General features: G+C 36.3%; 1 protein-coding gene across 5 annotated transcripts in view; it reads right to left on the bottom strand.

Annotated features, from left to right (window-relative positions):
• Nucleotides 1–319: 319 nt before the first annotated feature.
• The window catches only part of COL4A5 (collagen type IV alpha 5 chain), a 236,308-nt gene continuing 213,682 nt past the window's right edge, over nt 320–22,945 (bottom strand). For 3 of the 5 annotated variants that reach the window (XM_043896509.1, XM_043896511.1, XM_043896510.1), the window contains 11 exons: nt 19,673–19,681; nt 16,959–17,092; nt 13,845–13,917; nt 13,640–13,711; nt 12,651–12,779; nt 11,699–11,797; nt 10,334–10,546; nt 6,205–6,382; nt 3,194–3,308; nt 2,422–2,594; nt 320–1,573 (listed from right to left, as the gene is read on the bottom strand). In XM_043896509.1, the coding sequence (XP_043752444.1) occupies nt 1,492–1,573; nt 2,422–2,594; nt 3,194–3,308; nt 6,205–6,382; nt 10,334–10,546; nt 11,699–11,797; nt 12,651–12,779; nt 13,640–13,711; nt 13,845–13,917; nt 16,959–17,092; nt 19,673–19,681 (1,277 nt within the window). In that variant the 3' untranslated portion in view covers nt 320–1,491. The remainder of the gene's footprint in view (nt 1,574–2,421; nt 2,595–3,193; nt 3,309–6,204; nt 6,383–10,333; nt 10,547–11,698; nt 11,798–12,650; nt 12,780–13,639; nt 13,712–13,844; nt 13,918–16,958; nt 17,093–19,672; nt 19,682–22,945) is intronic. The other 2 variants (XM_043896512.1, XM_043896513.1) reach the window with 1 other exon arrangement.

The following is a 22,945-nucleotide window of genomic DNA, read 5'->3' as shown; positions in this document are numbered from 1 at the left end:
AAATGAAAAGTAGTTCTGCTTCCTTTCTTAGCCATCAACACAATGTTGTTAATAAATTTATCACCTCAAAATACTTCCCAGTGAGTTGTTCTCTTCACTGGAAAAAGTGCTTTACTATGTCTATTGGGCTTCCCAGGTGGCTCAGCTGGTAAGTTTCCTATCAGGTATCAGAGTGATCAAGTCTGCAGAAACCTCTTTTGCTTTTGAACTGCTCTAAATGGTTCTCTGAGAAGGGCGATTACTTGGTGATGTGCAGAAGTGTGGTCTATCTGTAAATGAGCAGTATTTTTACACATAGGCTGAAGAGATACACAACAAATCATCCTTAATATATGATATCTTTAATTAAATTGACAATGGTGAGTTAAAAACATTAAGTGAGAAGATGACAGCTAGGGAAATAAGGTGTTCTATGACTATAACAGTGTTTAAAATAAAACAGTAAGAAATATCAGTTGGCTTTGTAATTGAAGAGAGAAGACAAATTAAGTATTGTCTTCCCAGTTCTTGAACAAGCAGAGACCACAGGAGATTAATTCTTATGTAAAAAGCACAGGGAAGAGAATCATCAACTTTATAAATGTTTTTGTTTCACAAAATTATATGGGAGAATTTGCCCAGTCAGGGATGAGCAAAATCAAGATGTAAGAAACATCAAAGAGGGGGGCATCTAGCGTTGAGTGTCTTGGAGAAAATAGCAAAAGAGAAGTTGCATCATTAGATATTATAATTTGGTATGTAACATGTACATTTAAAATTCTGATTAAAGTGACTAAAAATGACCTTTTTTTAAAAAAGTCAAATGAGAACTTAGGGAAAAAAACTCAAATTTACTCTCAGTAGTGACTTGATGCAAGAATATAAACTCTCACTTTGATAAACCTGGATATAAAATCTTGCTGTCTGTATTCTAGGTTTTCCTAAGTTTTCTGTAAAAGTGATTCATGTCAGGTGACCTCTAAATGACTCAACATTTTGAGCTAAAAGGCTGTTTACACAATATACACATTCTTTACTTACAGAGCAAAATAAGCTTAACACTTTTATATTAAAAAACTGGGATACAGTAGGATTAGTAGCACCATGAAAAATAATTCTTCCCCCAAACTGCAGTCTTTTATTTTACTCAGTGTGATTCTTCTCTTAATTGAATTTTTAACGTGCCATTTTAGTTACTGGGCAAAATATATAATCTTCATCTTATAATCCTTGGAGAAAGTCATTCTGGACCCAAAAAGTAAATTCATTTCCTCATTTCGTTTGTAGAAAAATAATAGAGACTTTGCTCTGGCACATTGCTGAGGTACATCTGAATCTTCATGATTTATTAGTCAGCATGTTCTCTTGGTCATATATAGTAGCACCATTGGTGGCAGCAGTGGTAAAGTTGGGGAGAGTGAGACATTGCATCCTGGGAATTTTATATATATATATATGTATATATATATATATATATCACATTTAAAAACACACAAATAATTCTTCAAAATGTTATGTCCTCTTCATGCACACTTGACATCGGCTAATACGTGTCCTCAAGTCTCCTGCTTTCAGCGTTTCTGATTGAGGTTTGCTGGGAAATAAAAAAACAAGACTATAAAATTAGCCTTTTCTGGTATTTTAATTATATTATTGGTTCAATTCATACTTAAACATTATATTGTGTTTAAGTAGCTGACTTAATGGTTAACTTTTGAGCAATGCAATCTAGTGCAATGACTGGTATGGCCTAAGAGCCATTAGTGGTCATAGGTATCTTTGTGACTCTCCTCCCCACCACTCTCATCCTTGTCTATTTGTCTCTCCCTCTCTTTCTCTTATACATTTTTCTAACAGTCCTAGAATGAGGGGGATCTGGGCAATTGATGATTAATAGATGATAATACATAACACATAATGGTTACAGAAAGATAATACATAAGAAAAATGTTAATAACTCAAAAAGAAGCAACATATAAAAATAGAAATTGAAAAATACCCAATAGAATAAAGTCCCCTGCAGGCACATATATTACAGGTAGCCTTACTCATTCAAATACTTGGATGAAAACCTTGAAAGCATCCTGGGAAAGAAACTACTGGACTGGGGAAACAACACAGATTACTTCAGTTTCTAGGGTGGCTTCAGTCTAGTCGAACAGTTGCTCATGTGTTATTGAGAAGATCACATAATCTTTTCCTGCTCTGTTTTGCTTTTAAAGAATTATCATCATGACATCTCAAACCACATACACCTATTATTAGTCAAGTATGTTTTTCTGACCTGAGTCTGGTATATGAGGAGAACAAGTAAGAATAAAGGACACGGTCCTCTAAATTTCTAACATTTGTTGGGTATAAACCATTCACAAGCTGCCTCTCTCTTCCTCCAGCACCTCTGAAGGAAGCTTACGACCTAAACTAAAGCCATAAGCACCTTACCTGAACATGTCTGACACATCTACAGTCGCCAGCCAAAAGCTGTAGGAGTTGGCGTAATAGTTGCAGGTCCCCCGCCCATGACACTCAATGAAGGGAGCTGAACGAAACTCTTCTAGGCAGGAACCAGGGGAGGCCAGGGCTTGGCCTGAGCCCTCTGCCCCTGCACTTGTGTGCTAGAAAAGACAAGGGAAAATGTGCCACAATACCCATGAACCTTAGTGAGTATCCAAAGATAAGTGCTGCTGCTGCTGCTGCTGCTAAGTCGCTTTAGTCGTGTCCGACTCTGTGCGACCCCATAGACGGCAGCCCACCAGGCTCCCCCGTCCCTGGGATTCTCCAGGCAAGAACACTGGAGTGGGTTGCCATTTCCTTCTCCAATGCATGAAAATGAAAAGTGAAAGTGAAGTCGCTCAGTCATGTCCGACTCTTTGCGACCCCATGGACTGCAGCCTACCAGGCTCCTCTGTCCATGGGATTTTCCAGGCAAGAATACTGGAGTGGGGTGCCATTGTCTTCTGACCTTGGCCAAATATTCAAATCCAGTGAAGTAAATAGAGCCAAAGGTAAGAGAACAGTATCCACACCAAAGGTTCTCAACAAAAGAAACAGATAGATTGTGAAAATCTGTTCCAGCAAATGTATGAAAGGGAACACAGTGCTTGGATAGAAGCTATACGAGGTTCAAATGACAGGGATTCCTCATATTAGGAAGAAATGCAGATATGATGGACAGTTAGCTAGGATGACAAAGCCAAGGAAGAGTGATTCATACCATCATGAAGGAATAACCAATCCAGAGAGAATCCCATCCCTGAGGACAACGGGGAATCTGGATGGTCTGACTGTGGACTGCAATCACCACGGCCGGAGCTTCACATACTGCACATCTGGTAAGGAACACAGAAGGAACACAATCTACAGAGTGAGCACATAGGAAATAGCAGTCCCTCTTCTTTGGAAGCCTTCCTGTTATAAAATCCCATCAAGGGGTCTACAGTGCTCAGAAAAAGAGGAGAAAAATGTACTTTGAGGACTGCTTTTGCATAAGCCCAGCCTCCCAGTATACATAATAAAGTTATAAATGAAACCTGTAAGTTTTTTCTTTTTTAAAGAAACCACAGAACCACTGCTATGGCATTTTCATTTTCCATCCTGCCCTAAACTTGTATTCATACTTGCAATAGTCAATGTCATAACTGCTGCAAGAGTTTGGCTTGGCGTATTGCACATACTACTTGCTGTCAAAGTGCTCAACTTGAGGGTAGACATTCAGTACTACTGAAACTGTGCTAAGAACAATGTCTGGTAAACTGAAGAAGATAAGAAACAAGACACTTTCTTAATCCCTGTCCATTATTTTTGGCCCAAGGGATATTTATTAACCATTTGGCTATCTCTTTAGAAGTACAACATATGCAGAATACTGGACAAGTACCAAGGCACTTGGAGATGTGGTGTCTGGGTACTTGTCTATAAAATCAAGTCAAGTGCAGCTAAGTCTACCAAATCTTTAATAAAGAGCAAGAGGGGACCTTTTGAAGTATGACTAAACCAATTTGGCAAAGTTAATCTACCAAATAGGGAATGCCTTTAGGGGATCTTTTACTCCATAGAGTTGGAACTGTTGAAAAAAAAATCACATGCACAAAAATGAATTCCCAGAAGAAGCCCTATTTATCATTTCTTTATGATTTATTCTTCTTGTCCCTGTCTAGGAGATCTTTACTAAACTCATAAAGATTTTACCCTACCCTCTCCTTGAAAACTTAACGTAGTTTTGGTTTTACCTTTAGGCCTATGATCCATTTAAAGTTGATTTTTGTATATATGTAAGGTGTGAGGTTATGGATCTTTTTTTATTTATTCACTGCATATGACTATCCAGTAGTTTCAGCACCATTTGTTGAAAAGATTATCCCTTCTTTATAAAATTATCTGAATACCTGTTTTGTACTCATCTGTTAATGATATGAATTTGAATCCATTTTTTAATTCCCTGTTTTTTATGTTAATCTATATGCCTCTCCTAACACCAATTTTATACTATCTTAATTACTGTAGTTTTGTAGTAATTCACACCGTCAGGAAATGTGAGTCCTTTGACTCTGTTCTTCCCTATCAAAATTATTTGGGCTCCTCTATGCCCTTTGCTTTTCCATATAATTTTTATTATCAGCTTGCCAATTTCTACAAGAAATATAAAAACCTTATAGAATTTTGATAAGGATTATACTGAATCTGTGGATCAATTTGGGCAGAATTGACATGTCAAAAATATTGCATATTGCATTCCCTGAATATAGTATATCTCTATAGTTACTTAGCTCTTTTAAAAAAATTTTTATCAGTGTTTTGTAGATTTTTAGTTTACAAATGTTTTTGTAATATTTGTACAGCTTTTGTTCATCTTATTCTAGGTATTTCATGTTTGGGTGGCAACTGCAAATAATTTTTCTATCATAGGAATATAATTGATTGTTATATATCCTGCAACTTTAATAGATTCACTTGTTAGTACTAGAAAATATTTTCTAGATTTGTGAGGGAAAGGGTAGGATTTTCTATGTAGACTATCATGTCACCTGTGAATAAAGATAGTTTTATTTCATTCATTAAAAAAATGAATTCCCAAAGGATTGAAGCAAATATACTGAAAAGGGCTCCATGAATTTGCTATTAAGAGTGGCTAAACTAGGCTTAACCTTTATATTTAATGTCAAAGAAACTAAAGTTTCCAATGATTCATCCTTTATGGTTACTAGACTCCTAGATCAATTGGGTCATGATCAGAATGAAAATGGCAATACCTAATATGCTTAGGAGGTAGAGTTTTACCCAGGTTCTAATGTGGCAACATTCGAGGAAATCTTTATTAACAGTACCTCCCTCCTCTTAAGACACTCATGCTCAAAAAAAAAAGAAAAAGAAAAAAGATACTCATGCTCTAAGTCTCAGCTATCACTTTTCCTTCCCATAACTAATCAATTGCTAAATCTTATTTATTCTATTAATGTGATACATGTACCCCCACTGAGAGTTCCAAACCACTCCTACAAGGACAATAGCAATATGCCTAATCTACCTGGTCTCTCTACCTCTGGATTATCCCCTCTGGAATCATGTTACACATTGATGCTTCTGTAATCTTCCATGAAATGTAGCTCAAAAACTTCAGAGGTCCCCATTATATACCAAATAAATTTCAAACTAAAACCTGACACTGAAAGCCTTCTACTGACTGGATCCAAATTAACTTTCCAATCTCTTCTCCCTCTCCACCCTTTGGACACTAGTAATATATTCTAGACACATCAGTCTACAAATCCATTCCCATTTTCTCTACCTAGAATGCTCTTCTCCATTATAAATGCCTGTCTCAAGTCCTTTACATCCTTAAAGGGCTAAGCAGTTCAAAACACATTTCTTCCATATAGTCATCTCAGATTTCTCCAGTTGGAATTAAATATCCCTTTCCTAATACTTTATTAGATTTATTGCAGCATTGAGCCCAAGCCTGATACATATTAATTTATGTATAGTTGCCTAATAACTAGATTTTGAGGGTTATTTTTTTTTATATTACACTAGTATATCACTGGTCCTGGTCAAAAGAAGATCCCCAATAAATATGGATCAAACTACATACTGAATTGAACATTATAAAGGTTCCTCTGTTCTACCTAACCTGAGAGGAATATGGTCAGATTATTATCTTTGGACTCATTTCTAACTAGCTAAACTAACTGGAGATCAGCAAATGTCAATGGTATACCCATGTCTCACCGACTAATGAATGGCTGGATGCTCTGGCCCTTCAGGGGTTCCATGCTCATTGGCATGGGCTCTGGGGTGGAGAGCCAGTAAGAATAATCATTTCTTGAAGCAAAGTTGCAAACATTATTGATGTTGCAGAACATGAAAGGCATGGTACTGAAACGACGAAGGCAGCTGCCAGCTGTTCCTGGGAAGAAATAGGGAGAAAAAGGAAAAGTGTCATGATAATTAGTTTCTTCTAACATACTAACAAACAACCTTTCAAAGAGTAACTTTTCCCTATCTCTTAGATGATAACCAGGTCTTCTCTGGTAACTCAGTCAGTAAAGAGTCTGCCTGCAATGCAGGAGACCCATGATTGATACCTGGGTCAGGAAGATCCCCTGGAGAAGGAAATGGCAACACACTCCAATATTCTCGCCTGGAGAATTCCATGGACAGAGGAGACTGGTGGACGATAGTCCATGGGGTCACAAACAGTCTGACATGACTGTGACTAACACTTTCACTTTCTAGATGATAACTACACTTTAATTCTTCAATTATAAGGTGTACATTTACTCATATTTTAACATTTCTAAAATCAGGATATATCTTACAACTTATGTAGACATTTATTGTGCTAGCTCATTACATATTCCCCAACACTGTTTTCAAACCAGTGATGCATCTTATAAACAATGGTGCCTTATGGAGAATATTGAGTAATTTATTATGCAAAAATGAAGGGTACACACTTAGTCCTTATAATATGATACCACTATTTCCTCTCCAGTATGCCCTCCCTTCTTCTAAGACATTCCTAGTATGTGTCTTATGTGGGTTCCCCACATCTTTAAGCCTAGGGACAATTATAGTGCTCACTAATATGCACAGCAACCATGGACAGGTTTGGAAGTAAATAATACAAGGGGGAAAAACAAATGATGGAGAAAGGAAAGATGCGAGGGGGGAAAAAAAGAAAGGAACTAGAGCGTTGAAATTTCTGAGCTGGTAGGGACAATAATATCTCTACCTACGATCAGGCTTTTCTTTTCTCATTTACTCACAAAGAATGATGAAAAATGATGCACCTCCCTCACATTTTTAAGTTGACACCTCAAATTTTTCATCAGAAGTTTAAATTGCTACTGTGCCAGTTATTAAGATATTATTGTCTCTTAGATCCAAATCCACCCTTCTATACTTGGTAATACTGGAGTCTGGATTTTGCAAACCACATTTCAACATTACCAGCTGTCATTTCTAGTGTTTTGTGAATATTTATATTTAAAAACAAACTTTGACATCACTCTTTTAAATGTATCCAATGTAATTATTTGAAACCTAACAATAAACCTTTTTAAAAGTACAGAAACTCATCTTTAACAATTGGAAATTATACAATGCTCCTTTTGCATTGTATTTCCATTCCACTTCTCTCGCAGTTTTATCTTAATGTATTTTTTTTTATTATTCAACGTCTTTTACTGAGGATCCAATCATATTCTCTGAAACAAGAATTTAAAATAATTTGATATTCTGTGACCCTAAGGCTTTACATGTTACATATTGCTTTGAATGGTCATCATAATTACTATTAATTCACAATGATCAAAAAATAGGTTATTATAAATTTTGACACTGACTAAAAATTAAATTTTTATTAGAAATGCATTTTCTAATGAGATGGATTAGAAGTGAATTATAGAACCTGAGTTAACAGAGACTATAACAAAGCCATTATTTTGAATTATTCCTCTGAATTTGTCTCTTAGAGGTTTTTTTTTTCTTCTTAGAGGTTTTTATGTTTCAAGGCAATATGCCATGGTATGAGTCTTTTATAATATAGGAGATGGGTGGTAGTGAAAGAGGATATAGGAAAAGAGATTATCTAAAGCATATACACAGGCAGTTCAACTTTAGGAGAAAGTTGAGGATTTGTAAACTAATTCCATTAAAATTATACATTGGAAATTCCTCATGTATCCAATGAGGTATGCTTATCTCAGACTGAAGATGATTTATAAAAGATCAATAATTCTTAAAATTGATGGATTGTCAGAATCACTGGGAATTTTTATATTATAGTTTTGGAATGGGCCTATGAATCTTTGCAAAAGTTTCCCAGGTGGAAAATCATTGATTTAGCCTAATTTATACTTTGTTTTTTACTTTTTTTTCAGAGGAAAAAAAAATAGCTCAGAGAGGTGAATGACTAGAAATCATGTGAGAACAAATAAGAAAACTGACATAATTGAAAAATGGATGGGTTTGCAATTGGTAGGTGCTACAAACAAACCTATCTTCAAAACAGAGGCAGATTCACAGACACAAAGAACAGACTTCTGGCTGCCCAGCAGAGAAGGGGTTTGGGAGGGATGGAATGGGAGTTTGGGGTTAATAGATGCAAACCATTACATATTGAATATATAAACAATAAGTTCCTATTGTATAGCACAGGGAACTACATTCAATATCCTGAGATGCATCATAATAGAAAAGAATATATATAAATATGCATACATATATATTCTTTTGTGATTCTGAGACCAGAGATATTTCCATCCCTGTCTCTAATTAGTAACGCTAGTCTTATTTTTAAATTAATTTATAATTAAAAAACACTTTCAGAGACTTCCCTGGCAGTCCATTGCATTGAATAAGTCACTTAACCTCTTAGCCAGTTTGTGTGTATGTGTATATATATACATAAATACAATACTTGCCCTATATCTTTCTTGATTATTTTAGTTTTGAAAATCAAATTGTCTAATGAATATGAAAGTGCTTTTCTTTTTTTTTTTTGAAAGTGCTTTTCTTTTTGTCTATACCACATGATTTGTGGGATCTCAGTTCCCTGACCAGGGACTAAACCCTTGCCCCTTGCAGTTGAAGCGCAGAGTCCTTCCCACTGGACTGCCAGGAAGTCCCTGAAAGTGCTTTTTAATTATAAATTGAAAATAAAACTAACATTACTAATTAGGGACAGGGATGGAAATATCTCTGGGTCTCAGAAAGAAGAGAATAGGAGGATGTGCATAAAAGGAAGGTCTATAATGCTGAGAACATGGGTGTTTGGTTGCATTTATGCTGTAGGCTACCTACGGTGATGCAGAATTCTGGTTATAGTCTCTAAGCATTCAAAGATAGGGTGATCTCATGAACTCTCAATACTCTCATATTTTGAAACTATAAAGTTTTAATAGACTAATGATTCTGGGTATGCATTTTGTTTTTTCAGACAGAACATTTTCAGTATTGTCTGGTTCCTCCACCACTACCATCTTTTTTATACACCATAGTCCTTTCACTAATTCAGCACAGACTATGTATGTATTTAGTGAGGTGATTGCTTCCATAACATCAAACCTCTTATTTTTATTCTTTGCCTAGGCATCAAGATATCTCCAATTTGATCCCTGAATGAGCCCTGGCATAGACCCTGCAATCCTGTATCATGCTTGATATATTGGATACTATCATGATGTTCCTATGGCTGAGGCCTAAGCTGTATTTGAGTCAGGTCTAGTTTATAGTCTCTGCATCAGAATACATACTATGACAGCCCTTGCTTGACCAAATACACACATTTTGAAGTTATAGGGACATAGTGGATAAGAGATCCCATTTTTTCTTTGCATTACATTTGTGAATTTCATGATATTCAAAAACTTATAATGCTTCCTGTCCACTTACTAGATTAGGAGTTTAACATTTATAAGCTTGATTATGGGTAGAAATTAGATTCTCACAGTAAAGAGAGAATGGACTGAAAGGAGAAAAAGTAGAGAACATTATCTAAAAGATAAGAGTATATTTACAATGAAGATTTGTCGATTGTAAAATTAGAAAAAGATTCTACATAAGGTGGCTCAGATGGTAAAGAATCTGCCTGCAATGCAGGAGACTGGGGTTTGATCCCTGGGTCAGGAAGATCCCTTGGAGAAGGAAATGGCTACCTATTCCAATATTCGTGCCTGGAAAATCCCACGGACAGAGGAGCCTGGCAGGCTGCAGTCTATTGGGTTGCAAAAGAGCGACTGACTGAGAGTGAAAGAATAGAGATGCACTTTGTCCAAGGTTACTCTAGAACCTAACAAGATTTTAAAAACAAAACAGAAATGCATAGTAAGAAATAAGATGCTGATTATCTCACCCAAGTCTTGACCATGAGCTCTTTTATTTCCTTGTACATACAGGAGAGAAAAGCCTTCATACACCTGGATGGTTCCCTGCGGGCATTGTGGAGCATCTGTTGTCTGGCTGTGACGTGTGATGAGAAACCCATGGGCAATAGAAGAGGTTCCAGGGGGACCTGGAGGACCCTGCAATCCATCTGGCCCAGGGGGACCATCCAAGCCACGAGTACCTATTTTCCAAAAAACCATCGGTATACAAAATTAAGTGAGCTCTGATTCACTATTATGGCTACTGACAAAACATTATGACCTTGTTTGATTAGTTAATTTAGTCAATATTTATAGAATGTCTACACAGGCATTGTCAGATATCACAGATTTGGAGAGAAACAAAACGTGGTCCCTGTCCTCAAAGAGACTTAAAAGTTTTTTTTTTTTTCCCTTCTGGAATTGGTTGATGGCATCAGGCACTAAATAAATACCGAGTAAATGGAACACTAGATGGGAAGAAGTGATGCTCATTTGGGGAATTTGTATGTTATCTAGTCTCTCACTATACTAAAGGAGTCCAAACCCCATGACAAAATCTCAGCCTGCTGTTTAGTTCATCACTTAGAAAGGAAGGGTGTGGTTGCTGTCAGTCTGCCAGCTTCAGTGCTGAAAAACATTATCCTTTGAATCTGTCTGGGGAATTATTCTCAGGCATACATTCTTGTTTAGAGAATAGGCAGGGTACTCTAAGGAAATTTTTTAAAATGTCTAATTTCAATCTGTCACTTGTTTCTGTTCTCTATTTGCCCACTCGATTTGAGCTTATTTTAAAAAAATTCTCTATATACAGGCCTTCGGCCACTGTGTGTATAGATTTTCACCTGGGGGAAATATCACAGCAATGCCTGTATGTGATGAAAGTGACACTGACTTGTTTCTTCCCTAGAAAGACAGTTAATGAAATGGCAGGGTGTTGGTTCTAGGAGCAACATAGACAGCACCAATCTGCTTTGTTGCTACTGCTGGTTTTTTTGTTTGCTTTACCAACACCAATCTTTATATTTGTTATTTAGAGTTATATTTACATTATCTACAGTTGTAAAAACACTGAAATTTATCAGAACAGTTAAGTACAATGAGTACCTGAAAAATCCTCATTTTGAGGAAAAGCTGATTTTCTAGGGCTGTAAAAACATTTAAAATGAAAACAACCTTCCTGTATTTCTCTTATACTGGCAAATCTGTGTCATCCTATTTTTCCCAAGCAACAGACTCCCCAGCTAGCTGTGCTCTCTCAAGAGGAGGCTTTCACAGCTCCAATTGGAGGCCATATGTCCAGAGGTCTCCCAGACTTAAAACTACTATCAGCAGCAGTGTTTTACTTGTCTCACCTGGCTGGCCTGGTAAACCTGGGTCTCCTTTGCGTCCTCCTGCACCATCAAAGCCAGGGAGCCCATTGCGTCCAGGATCTCCTGGAGGGCCAATTGGACCTACGGGAGAAAGCAATAGGGTTTTCAAATGTGCATAGAATAAATTCACATCCAGATAGAGCTGGGACACTTGACATCCATGAGTGGCACTGAATTCATAATCTGGTTTTGTCTTTAATTCAGATAAATGAAAGAATAGTTCAAGCCCAGGATGAAAAGATACAGACAAGGATTTAGGTTTAATTTTAAACAATCCATTCGCCTCTGTGGAGATTTCTATAATATGGCAGTTGTGTCCTCCTTGCCTTCAGAACAAGACATAGCACAAGGCCCAACTTTTGTTATATCCCAACAAAAGGCAAGGCTATTGCTACACTTCATTTATGAAAAGACTGCTGTTAAGCCACTAATAAATTGGAAAGACTGAAGTTAGTTTCTAGTTTTCTTTTAGAATCACAGTTGGTTGCAAGTATAGAGTGAAATGGCCAACTAGACAGGATTTAGTTTAAAATCGTAAGACCTCACAGCGTGGAAACTAACAGCCCATCAAATCAGCCTTCTATCCTTCTTGTGGTTGGGACAGAGAAAGCATCAGATCTTAATGCATATGAATTTCATTATAGAGATTTTAAAAACATTAACCTAAAAAAAAAAAAAAAAACATTAACCTAATCATTCAATTAGGATAGCCAGATGAGCGAGAAGAAAGTGGACTGGGCCTAAAAGAAATTAGGGCGTGAGAAATGAACCTTTTCAACAAAGGTTCAAAAAGAAAGTGTGACCTATGGTGGTGTAGTATTCTACTAGCTGCTGAGACTCCTGTGGTCAGAGACAAACTCTAACAAGTGAAAGGAGAATGAGGGAAATGTTTGCAAATATATAAGGCTTAAAAAAAGATGATCTACAAAGGTACCTGGTAAACCCTGAGGTCCTGGGAGTCCTTGTAAACCTTTTAATCCAGGCTGGCCTGGAATCCCTGGTGGGCCAGCATCTCCTTTGATTACAATACTTTGTCCTGAAGGACCAGGTAATCCAGGGGGACCTAAGAGGCAAAATACATAAAGGTGAAGGTAGGGAAGAGAAAGGTTGAAAAGAATGAATGCCAAAATAAACCTCAGATCAGAATAAGAATTGGTTTGAGAGAAATAAGTTACATGTATTGGAATCTACTATGTCCAACAGAAATCTGTTTGGGAAAATTACCTTTATTTACCCCAAAGAGCTGGAAAAAAAACAACAACAAATCATTTCTTAGGGTCTTATTTGTCCATGGATTAGGGTCTATGGACAAATTAGGCATATAGTCCCTATTTTCAAGCCTTGAAGCGTGATTTGGTTATTAGAAAATCTAATCCATTGAAAATCTGTGAACACTGGTGTCAAGGGAAGACAGTTCTGTTTCCTGATGAGTCCATTCTGATTCTAATGTCATTTGCAGATCTTGTTTGTTGAGTTTGTCAAGGGAGCCACTGAACTAACTAGTAGAGGAATCTAGTAGATACCCTGTTTCATAGTTTACAGGAAATCTCTGTAAGTCTCTCAGCAAAAGGAACTATTTTCATATTAAAAATATAGAAACATACCTATGAGACTTGCTCTTGTGATCTGTTCAATTGAATATGGGAGAGTTAGTATAAAAGGTTAAAAAAAAAAAAACCCTCAGTGAAGCATTCTTGTTGGTCCTGTATCTATCTTAAATTTAAAAGGTCTGTTTTTGATATACATTATTGAAACAGAGAACTTGAAAGATTAATATAATAAGAAGAGGGAGAGTCCTACCTATTCCCCCTCAGTTGTTGGGGACTGAGACTGAAAGTTTTAGCTGAAAGGCAGAATGCAAACTTTCAAATTCTTCAATGAATTTAAGTATCAGGTATAACTAGCTCCAGAAATAAGTCTTACCTGGTGGGCCAATAAGTCCTGGATCCCCCTCAGGGCCAGTTGAACCAGGTAATCCACTGGGTCCTTTCATGCCTACAAAGAAGGTACAATTGCACAGCAAAGCAACAGGGCCATAACCTTTTACCCAGCCAAATCAGGAATTGTGTGTCTTCTCCCAAAGGAATTTAATGTAAAAGGGGAAACTGCAAAACATCCCTTCAAATACCTGGAAATCCTGGAACACCAGGGAGACCAGGATCTCCTTTCATTCCATTGAGACCTGGCCGGCCAGGGTTACCCTGAATAAATAAAATCATTAATTTTAGAACAATATTGGGGGCAGGGAAGGAAGTGAGAGCATAGGTGGTATTGCATAGTGATTTGCAGCACTGGCTCTAGAGTCAAACTTTTAGGATTCAAATCTCAGTTCACCTTTTACTAGCTTGTGTGATATTGAGTTGATTGTTTATCCTTTTTGATGCATCATTTCCTTACCTCTAACAGAGAAAATAACAGTATCTACTTCATGAAGTTGTTGTGAGGATTAAATGAGATAATTCATATTAAGTACTGAGAAAACTGATTGGTTATGATGTGTACTTAATGGTAGTTATTATTCTATAATAGCTATATTATATTATTTATAATATAAGGGTAATTAGATAATGACAATAATATTTTATTATCATTAATGAAGGCACTTCTTTGAGTGTAGCCCTGATGTAGTAAGTGTGTGAATTAAAATCCAAAAAGTGATAAAGTCTGACAGACTAAGCAAAAAATAGAGTAGGCTTGTTAATTAATTGGGTTTGAGGGCCAGGAAAACGATGGGAAGAGGAAGAGTTGAGAATAACTCTGGAATGAACCTAAAGGAAGAGTAAGTGTGGAAGAATGAAGCTTACTAATAATAACAAAAAAAGAGACAAGGCTAGAACATCTTAAGCAAAAATGTAAGAAACAGCTTAAAAAGGCTGCCATGTCATAAAGTCATAGGATCCAGCTTGAAGGAGCTCCCAAATCTAGGACAGTTTGAGAATCAAAATAAGTAAGGATAGTTTAAAAATTACAAATCATTGAAAAGAATGAGTTTATGAGTCTATGATGATAACAAATAGACAATAAATGGAAGAGAAGGGAGGCTCTTGGTTACAGAAGGGCCAAGTGGTATATGTGGAGGCAGTGCTAGAGTGGAACAATCATCAGTTGCCACTATCACAGAATTGAACGGTTAAGGCAGAAATCATAAATAGATATTCTAAGGAGAAATTCTGATGTGGAATAGTATATTTGTATGATCTTAATGTGTCTTCCTGTAGTTTTGCTTATTAGTTACAAGGGGAAAAACAGTAACCATATAGTGGAGAAACCAGGTAACAACTTAATGGGAAAATAAAAATTAAGATAACTAATTAAGGGCAGATGAATATGGTGGGCCTCCATATCTGAGAACACACCACTCATGGAGTATTCCATCTGGGGATGCACATCCTCAATCTAATTATGAAGAAACAGCAGCCAAAAGAAGAAACATTCTTTTTTTAATGGGAAGGGACTACACACATTTCTTCAAAAATGCCCAGATCATGAAAGAAAAAAATAGGTTTAGAAACTGTTTCCGATTGAGAGAGAATAAAGAGATATAATAGTTAAAGGTAATGCATGGTTTGGTCTAGATCCTATTTTGGAGGGAGGGAAGTGCTATAAAGGGTATTACTAAGTCAACAGATACAACTGGAATACATGGTTAGAAATAAAAATGTCACATTGATGTTCTTGAAGTTGAGAATTATACTATGGTTATATAAAAGAAATATATTTAATTTGGGGAAATACTATACACGGAGGTATTTGGTGATAAAAGGGCATGATGTGCTGTGCTTAGCCACATCCGACTCTTTGCGACCCCATGAACTGTAGCCCTCTAAGTTCCTCTGTCCATGGGGATTCTCCAGGCAAAAATACTGGAGTGGGTTGCCATGCCCTCCTCCAGGGGATCTTCCCAATCTAGGGATCGAACCCAGGTCTCCTACATTAAAGGGAAGTTTTTTGCCATCTGAGCCACCAGGGAAGCCCAAGAATACTGGAGTGGGTAGCTTATCCCTTCTCCAGGGGATCGTCTCAACCCAGGAATCGAATCAAGGTCTCCTGCACTGTAGGCAGATTCTTTACCAGCTGAGCTACCAGGGAAGCCCAAAAGGGCAAGATAGATACAGCTTCTTCTCAAATATTTCAGAAAAAAATACATAATTATACACATACACACAGAGAAAATACACATAGAGAGCAAATGGGGCAAAACATTAACAACTGGTCCACTTAGGTAAATAGGGTTTTTTTTTTTTACTATTCTTGAAATTTTTCTATAAGTTTAATATTATTTCCAAAATGAAAATTAGAAAGGGTACAAATGTAAGAATTTGCATAAAAGAAAATGAATAGAACTTGAAAATACCATGTTTATAAAACGTTGGTATTAGACAGTAATCTTGAATCTGGCAAAGTGACATGTAAACTGGAAGTACATGGGAAATGAATGAGGGAGGGAGTGAATAGAGAATGAATAAAGAGAGGATTAAAATTTTAAGTCTAGATGTCTAAAATAGCAATAACAGGAGAAAAGGTTAGTTGTTTTAAACTTTAAGGACACTTTCTTTAGATTTTTTTTCTGCTCTAAAGGAGCCGTCAAAGTTAAAAGACTGAGCCCAGACTTTTGGCTGCCAAATCTAACAACACTCCTCCTGAATGAAGGAAGGAGGCTTTGAGGATCCATAAATAAACATGTGACTTTCTGGGTCACTCAAACCAAGGTGGAAAATGCATGAATAGAGACGTGAGGATATGTTATTATTCTCCTTTTACAGGTAAAGACAGAAACACAAAGTATCTGTCTGCCTTCCATAGACACAAAAGCACAGCTGTGCAGTGGAGCTGCGAGGTGACTAACTATAAAGTCTAAGACATCCCCACTCACCATGATCAGTTCTCTATGGAAGGACCCATCCACATGCAGTGCTTACACACACACCCACCAGACATATCCTTTTATAATCTGCTTTTGCTGAAATCAAAGTTTCTCAAATCAAAATCTATACACACCAAGAACTCCAGTTAAAAGATTAACTCCAGTTAATCTTTTGGGGAAGCCTTTAACTATAAGGGAGCAAAGTCCCTTTAGTTGGTAGAAGACAGGAAACTTGCCTTTTTCTCTGTACTTCACCAGTAAGCCATGCAAAGAGCCTTGACCAGTAAATGCGAATTAAAAAAATGCAGTTTGGAATTCTCATTTTGAATGCAAACACCCGCATCCATTTCTCATCAAATATCTACTCCCATTTCCTACCTGGAGTCCTGGAGGACCTTGATCACCTTTCAAACCAGGCAAACCAGGTTGCCCAGGTTGGCCTGGATTACCTCTTTCTCCTTTAATACCCCCACTTCCAGGTAGACCCCGGGGACCTTCTGGACCTGGTGGACCTTGATAATGCACAACAAATAGCCACATTTCAATATAACATAAGAACAGCATAAAAGTCAGGCTTTTAAATTATCCAAATACTCTTAGTCATCTATTAGTTTGCAGAATAAAATCCAGAGTACATTAAAATATATAGATCAACGCTGAGCCTCTAACGTAAACTGGGCTGGGTTCATTTTGTTATTAACACTGGGTTGCAGATTGTTTAACTTTGTATTTTATTATATATTAAATCCAATAAGCTCATATCTAAAGGAAGGACTTTGGACATGGTAATAAAGATTGCTTCTGTAATCCCTAACTGTTTGATTTAAGTGAACCAAAACAGACACCACAGAGCACTGTTCTCAAATTGGAAACGCATCAGAATCCCCAGGAGGGCTTGTTAAAATAAATTCTTGGATATACCCCCAGAGTTTTGGATTTTGTTGGGTTGGAGAGGGGCCCAGGAATTTCCATTCTAACAAGTGCCCTGTAAATAAAAAGTGTCCTGTAGCTAAAGCTGCTGGTTCACGGCCACATTTTGTAGGGCAATCAGGGATTCATGTCATTTGCCTCACTGTGATTAAAATACAGTTGCTTTATTTGTAAGTAGTTACTTTTATTCAGTTTGTATTACTATGCAATTAAGATAGCTATTTAGGCAAACTAATTGCTTAATTTCATTTTAGTGATATGCTTAACACATGGGAATATTTTAGAGTCAGAAATTCATGGAGTCAATATAGTACTTTTATTTTTAAAATGTTTTTGTATTATTTACATTTTAAATATTTCTGAAGAAAAATAAAGGACTTGGCATATAAATTCTGAATAAATTAAATAATTTAAAAGGAGATTTTGCTAAGCTCCTTCCTTATACTATGTTTTAAAATGTTCCTTCTAAATAAAGATATCAGGTTCATTAAGGGACCAAGAAGATCTTATAAATAGCCACATTTTTCCTCACTAGGTGGGAAATAGCTGTCTCGCCTGCAGAGTGCTGAGGTGGAGACTAAATAGCCCTGCCTTAACAAAATAATTACAAAGTCCCAAATAATCAACGGTATATAGTGAGCACCTATACCTTCTCTCCTCCAGTAATCTTAGCTTTTCACTAGTTTCAACAAAAAAGGAAAATATGTAGAGTTTATTTTTGAAGGAAATTTCACAGGTATATGAATTTAGAATACTGAATTCATGTTTATATATAGACAAATGGTCACATTTTGATCCAATCCTTTCCAGTACTCTTATGACTCAGAATCAATGGTTTCACGCTAACAAGGCAGCATGGCTTAGAGATCATGAATGCTGGACTCATTAATCAATCATTAGCTATTTGACCTCTATAAATTTTATTCATCATCTTGGCCTCAATTTCAACTTCTTTAAAATGGAAATAAGAATAGTACCTACTTTATCAGGCTGTTCCAATAATTAAATAAGATAATAACTATAAACACAGTGCCTGGCACATAGTAAGAATTATATAAGAATTTTTAAACAATTATTATTATCTTCATTATTAGTAAAACTGAAGGTAAGAACATATTTTAAAATATGAACCTGTTTTAATCTTTCAGCTATTTCTATGTGATTTCATAATGTAATACTGTCACATGAGAAAGAGGAAGCAGGTTCACAACAGTACAACAATCATTTATCTTTAAACAGTTTAAATCATAGAGTCACCCTAGCCCAGCAACCAGATAGACACTCTCAGAAATTCCCTTTCCAATCATAAAGAAAAGGTTGGGTATTTTCAATTTAAACAACTAAAAACAATTATTGAGTTCAAACTCCTTGGTAGGGTTTTCTGAGAAAAATTGTTACCTTCTTCCATAATGTGTAATTTAGACTAGAAATCAGGTAGCAAATCAGATTATTAAGAGAAAAGTAAACTATCTGTGAATCAATCTACCAGTGACTAGGGTAAGATTAAGAGGAGGAAAAAAAGGAACATTTTATTCTTCTCTCCCCAATCTGAAAAGTAATCAGAACACTTATTTGGGGAAAAAAAAAAGTAGGCATGTTTTGGGTATTGTTCTGTTTGCAATTAAAAGGAAATTTAGGTAAATTTACATGTTATTGATTCAGACCTATTGTTCTGGTGTCTCTCAAATTTAAATTACTGGTTTGCTAATAACACAAGGGGCATGTAAGTTTTATTTATAACAATACTCAACAGTTACCCTCTTTCATTATTGAAAATAGCCATGAAAACACAGCTCTGATCAATCTCAGGCAAAAAAAAAAAATTCAAGAAAATAAAATCAATACACAGAGGTTACAAATGGGTCAGATGCCTGCCTAAATAATGCATCTTAAATATAAAAATAAGTGTATTTCCATTTAAATTTTAACATGTTTCTATGTATGAATTATCTATTATAAATAGTTGAAACCACAAAGACCTAATGTCATTTCAAACTTGATTATAAACCAGTCACACTACCTTCACCAAAATGTTAAATACCAGAGCACGTAGTATTTGAGGATAACAGCACTCTTCAATGACTTCTGAATTATAGCAAAAAAAAGTGCATTTCTCTTGTCACACATACAAAGCATTAAAAAAAAAAATTGACCAGTCTAACCTTGAAAACCTGGGAAGATCAGAGTTCACCAAAGCCCAAAGATCGATGTTAGCAGTATCAGACATCACACAGTACAAAATAAGATTATGAGTTAGAAGTGGTTCACATTATAGCACAAGTTAAACAATAATTCTCTTTGCCAGCATTTCTTACACCTACAGCGTAATCAGTATGCAAACAGAACCATACAGGAGTATAGAGAGCCAAATATTTTAAAATAGAGCTTATTCTATGAAATAAGCTGCTAGTTTTCATTAATTCAAATGAAATGCTACAATGGCTTTCCAAAAGTTAGAACCTCAAAATATGAAAGTTGGAAAGGGAGTACCACTTCATTGATAGCCTTCTATTCCTTTGGGTAAAACTTTTGCGTAAAAGTTTATCTTGGCCTCTGCCATTCTTTAGTAAACACACAAGGTGCAAATATCTTGGTATAGGCAGACTGCTCCAAGGAGCTACAGTTAAAGACCTTACCAGGCAAATATACAAAGATCACAGATGACCTAACAGAGAAATTGAAACACAAATAAACAATGGTCATTACCAACTGTACTTCTGTTTGTCTTTTTTGAAAATCATTCCATGAAGACAGATCGTGATTTTTAAAAATAATCCATCAAGAAGCTTTCTTCTCTTGCATTATTACTTATAATATACTCAAAGAGAAAAAGCCAATATATGTTTGCTTATCATTTAACTTGAAAACTAAGAGTAGAATTTTCCAAAGTTGTGAAGACCATCACTGAAGGGCCCTTCAAAATATTTTGGCATGCAATATCCCACCCCAAACTATAGAAAATATCACATTTACTTTATATTATTTGATGTACATATTAAATTAGACTATTAACTATTAAAAGAAGGATCATTAAAGAGATAAAAAGCCTACAAACAGGACAACTCTTGGTTGATGTTAATTGACTATAAACCCAATTTCCTTTTCTTACAAGTCTTGCTATGATTTATAGGCATTGACGTTTGCAGAGAGAATAAATTGTACTAGCATACTGAATCCTAGAAATTAGAAGACTGAGGATTTATTCTTAGCTCTACTACTTATATCTATGAGATTCTGGGCAATTCGATCTCTCTGAGCTTGTTTTCTCACCCACACAATAGGAATAGTGTTGTCTACCCTAATCTCCTTCAGAGTTGTTTTAAAGATCAAATACATTTTAAAAATGTTGACCTTCTATGTGCAAGATGACATAGGGAACACAAAGATCAGCTAGACCCAAACTCTGCCTTCAAGGAGCATGATATAAATGATGGCATGTCATATAAATATAAAACATTACTATACCAAGTAATAAGAGTAATAAGCCTCTTAAAGCATTTGACAACTTGAAATCCAGGAGGCCAAAAAATCAACCTTTGTTTGCTTAAGTGGTTTCTAAATCACATACAGCAAACTGACTTTGCTGTATCACATACAGCAAACAACACTTTGAGCAGAGTCTGGCAACACTATTAGGTAGATAAATTAGAATTTCTACTTAAGATAATTCGGAGTTTGAGTAAAGACATTTTACATATGTGTTTGCTACAGAAGGACCAAAATAAGAACTCTAAGAAAAATATGTCATTGAAATATATGATATTTCAGTCTAAGTAACAAGGAAAACTTCAGATCATATCATAGCAAAACTTCTAAGACTTTAATTTCTAAAAGGTAACATTTTAATGAGTTATATGCCAAGTCAATTTCGTACATGAGTTCCTAAATTAATTATTTCTCAAATGACCTAACAAAGTTTAACTGAAAAACAAAATAAAACAAAAAAATCTCTTATATATAAGTAGTAATAATTAAAGATAAACTAATGAATTGATTGGTAAATTTTAAATCCAGTTTCCACTCAGGGTTGCAGTCTTCAATTGGTGCAAAGAAGAGAATACTACAGATACCAGGTTCCAATAACTATGTAATTTAGAGTACATCTTGTAAATAAGTTGTCAAATCAGTTTTAAACTAATGTGGCTACTTTGCTTTTTTTCCTCTGAATATATTCTAGGGCCTTGGAAGAAAACAATCCTATAGCTGACAGTAAAGTCTGGAAGTGATCAAGGCAGCAACTTCTATGCAAGTCAGACAGGGGAGGACTCAAAATTACTTCAAAGTATACCCTAGTCTTCTCTTTATCTTGGCAATAGCTAAATAGCATGCATTTGTCTTAATCTTTTTGATGACATCCTTTTAGGAAAACACAAGAAACAGTTAGTAGGGGTTGATGGAGATTTAGAGTTAACAGAAAACAAAAAAAGCAAAGGCAAAGCCCAGTCTGCTATGCTAAGAGTCTCCTAAAATGGCAGAAGCAGCTTTGTTCAATCAGTTATTATATTTATAACTAGAATAAGAGGCCAGATCATAAGCATCAAGCTATGTAACTGTCTGTGTGGAAAGATGATACGTGACACTTAACTAAGTACTGGGGAACCCCAAGTCAGATTTCCTGCTATGCCAGTAACTAACAATATGACCTTAAGCAAGCTTATTCACTTCTTTGGGCCTTAGTTTTCTCATCTGTGACTAAACTTTAGACAGATAGATTACTCTGAGCCCTCTTCTCAATTAGACCTTACTCCTTGGGCCCTGTCCTTGGTCTGTTGAGTCCACTTTTAGCAAGAATCTTGCTAAGTCAGTTTAGGGTGAGTTTCCCCCACCCCTACCCTCGATATCTGATCAAGTTCCTTATCCTTAATGTCTAAGTCCTTAGACTGCCTTTAGCAAGACTCTAGCAAGACTTTGGCAAGACTGCAAGGACCCTAATAGGCCTTAGACTACCTTTGGTGAGAACTCTAATAGGCCAGTTTAGCAAGAATCTGTTTACCTTGATGTCTCCTTTTAGGAATTTTTCATCCATTGAGTCTGCTGCTGCTGCTAAGTCACTTCAGTCCTGTCCGACTCTATGTGACCCCATAGACGGCAGCCCACCAGGCTCCCCGTCCCTGGGACTCTCCAGGCAAGAACACTGGAGTGGGTTGCCATTTCCTTCTCCAATGCATGAAAGTGAAAAGTGAAAGTGAAGTCGCTCAGTCGTGTCTGATTCTTCGCGACCCCATGGACTGCAGCCCACCAGGCTCCTCCGTCCATGGGATTTTCCAGGCAAGAGTACTGGAGTGGGCTGCCAGTTGACTATAAATCCCCATATGACCTTGTTGTACTCGGACCTGAGCTCAGTCTCTCTTTCCTATTGCAATAGTCTTTCCCCTAATGTAATAGTCTTGAATAAAACCTGTCTTTCTATCATTAGCCAGTATCTAGTGAGTATC

Source organism: Cervus elaphus, chromosome X, assembly GCF_910594005.1.
Source record: "Cervus elaphus chromosome X, mCerEla1.1, whole genome shotgun sequence".
NCBI lineage: Eukaryota > Metazoa > Chordata > Mammalia > Artiodactyla > Cervidae > Cervus > Cervus elaphus.
Note: the sequence above shows the minus strand (reverse complement) of the source record. Positions and strands in the feature narration are given on the sequence as shown.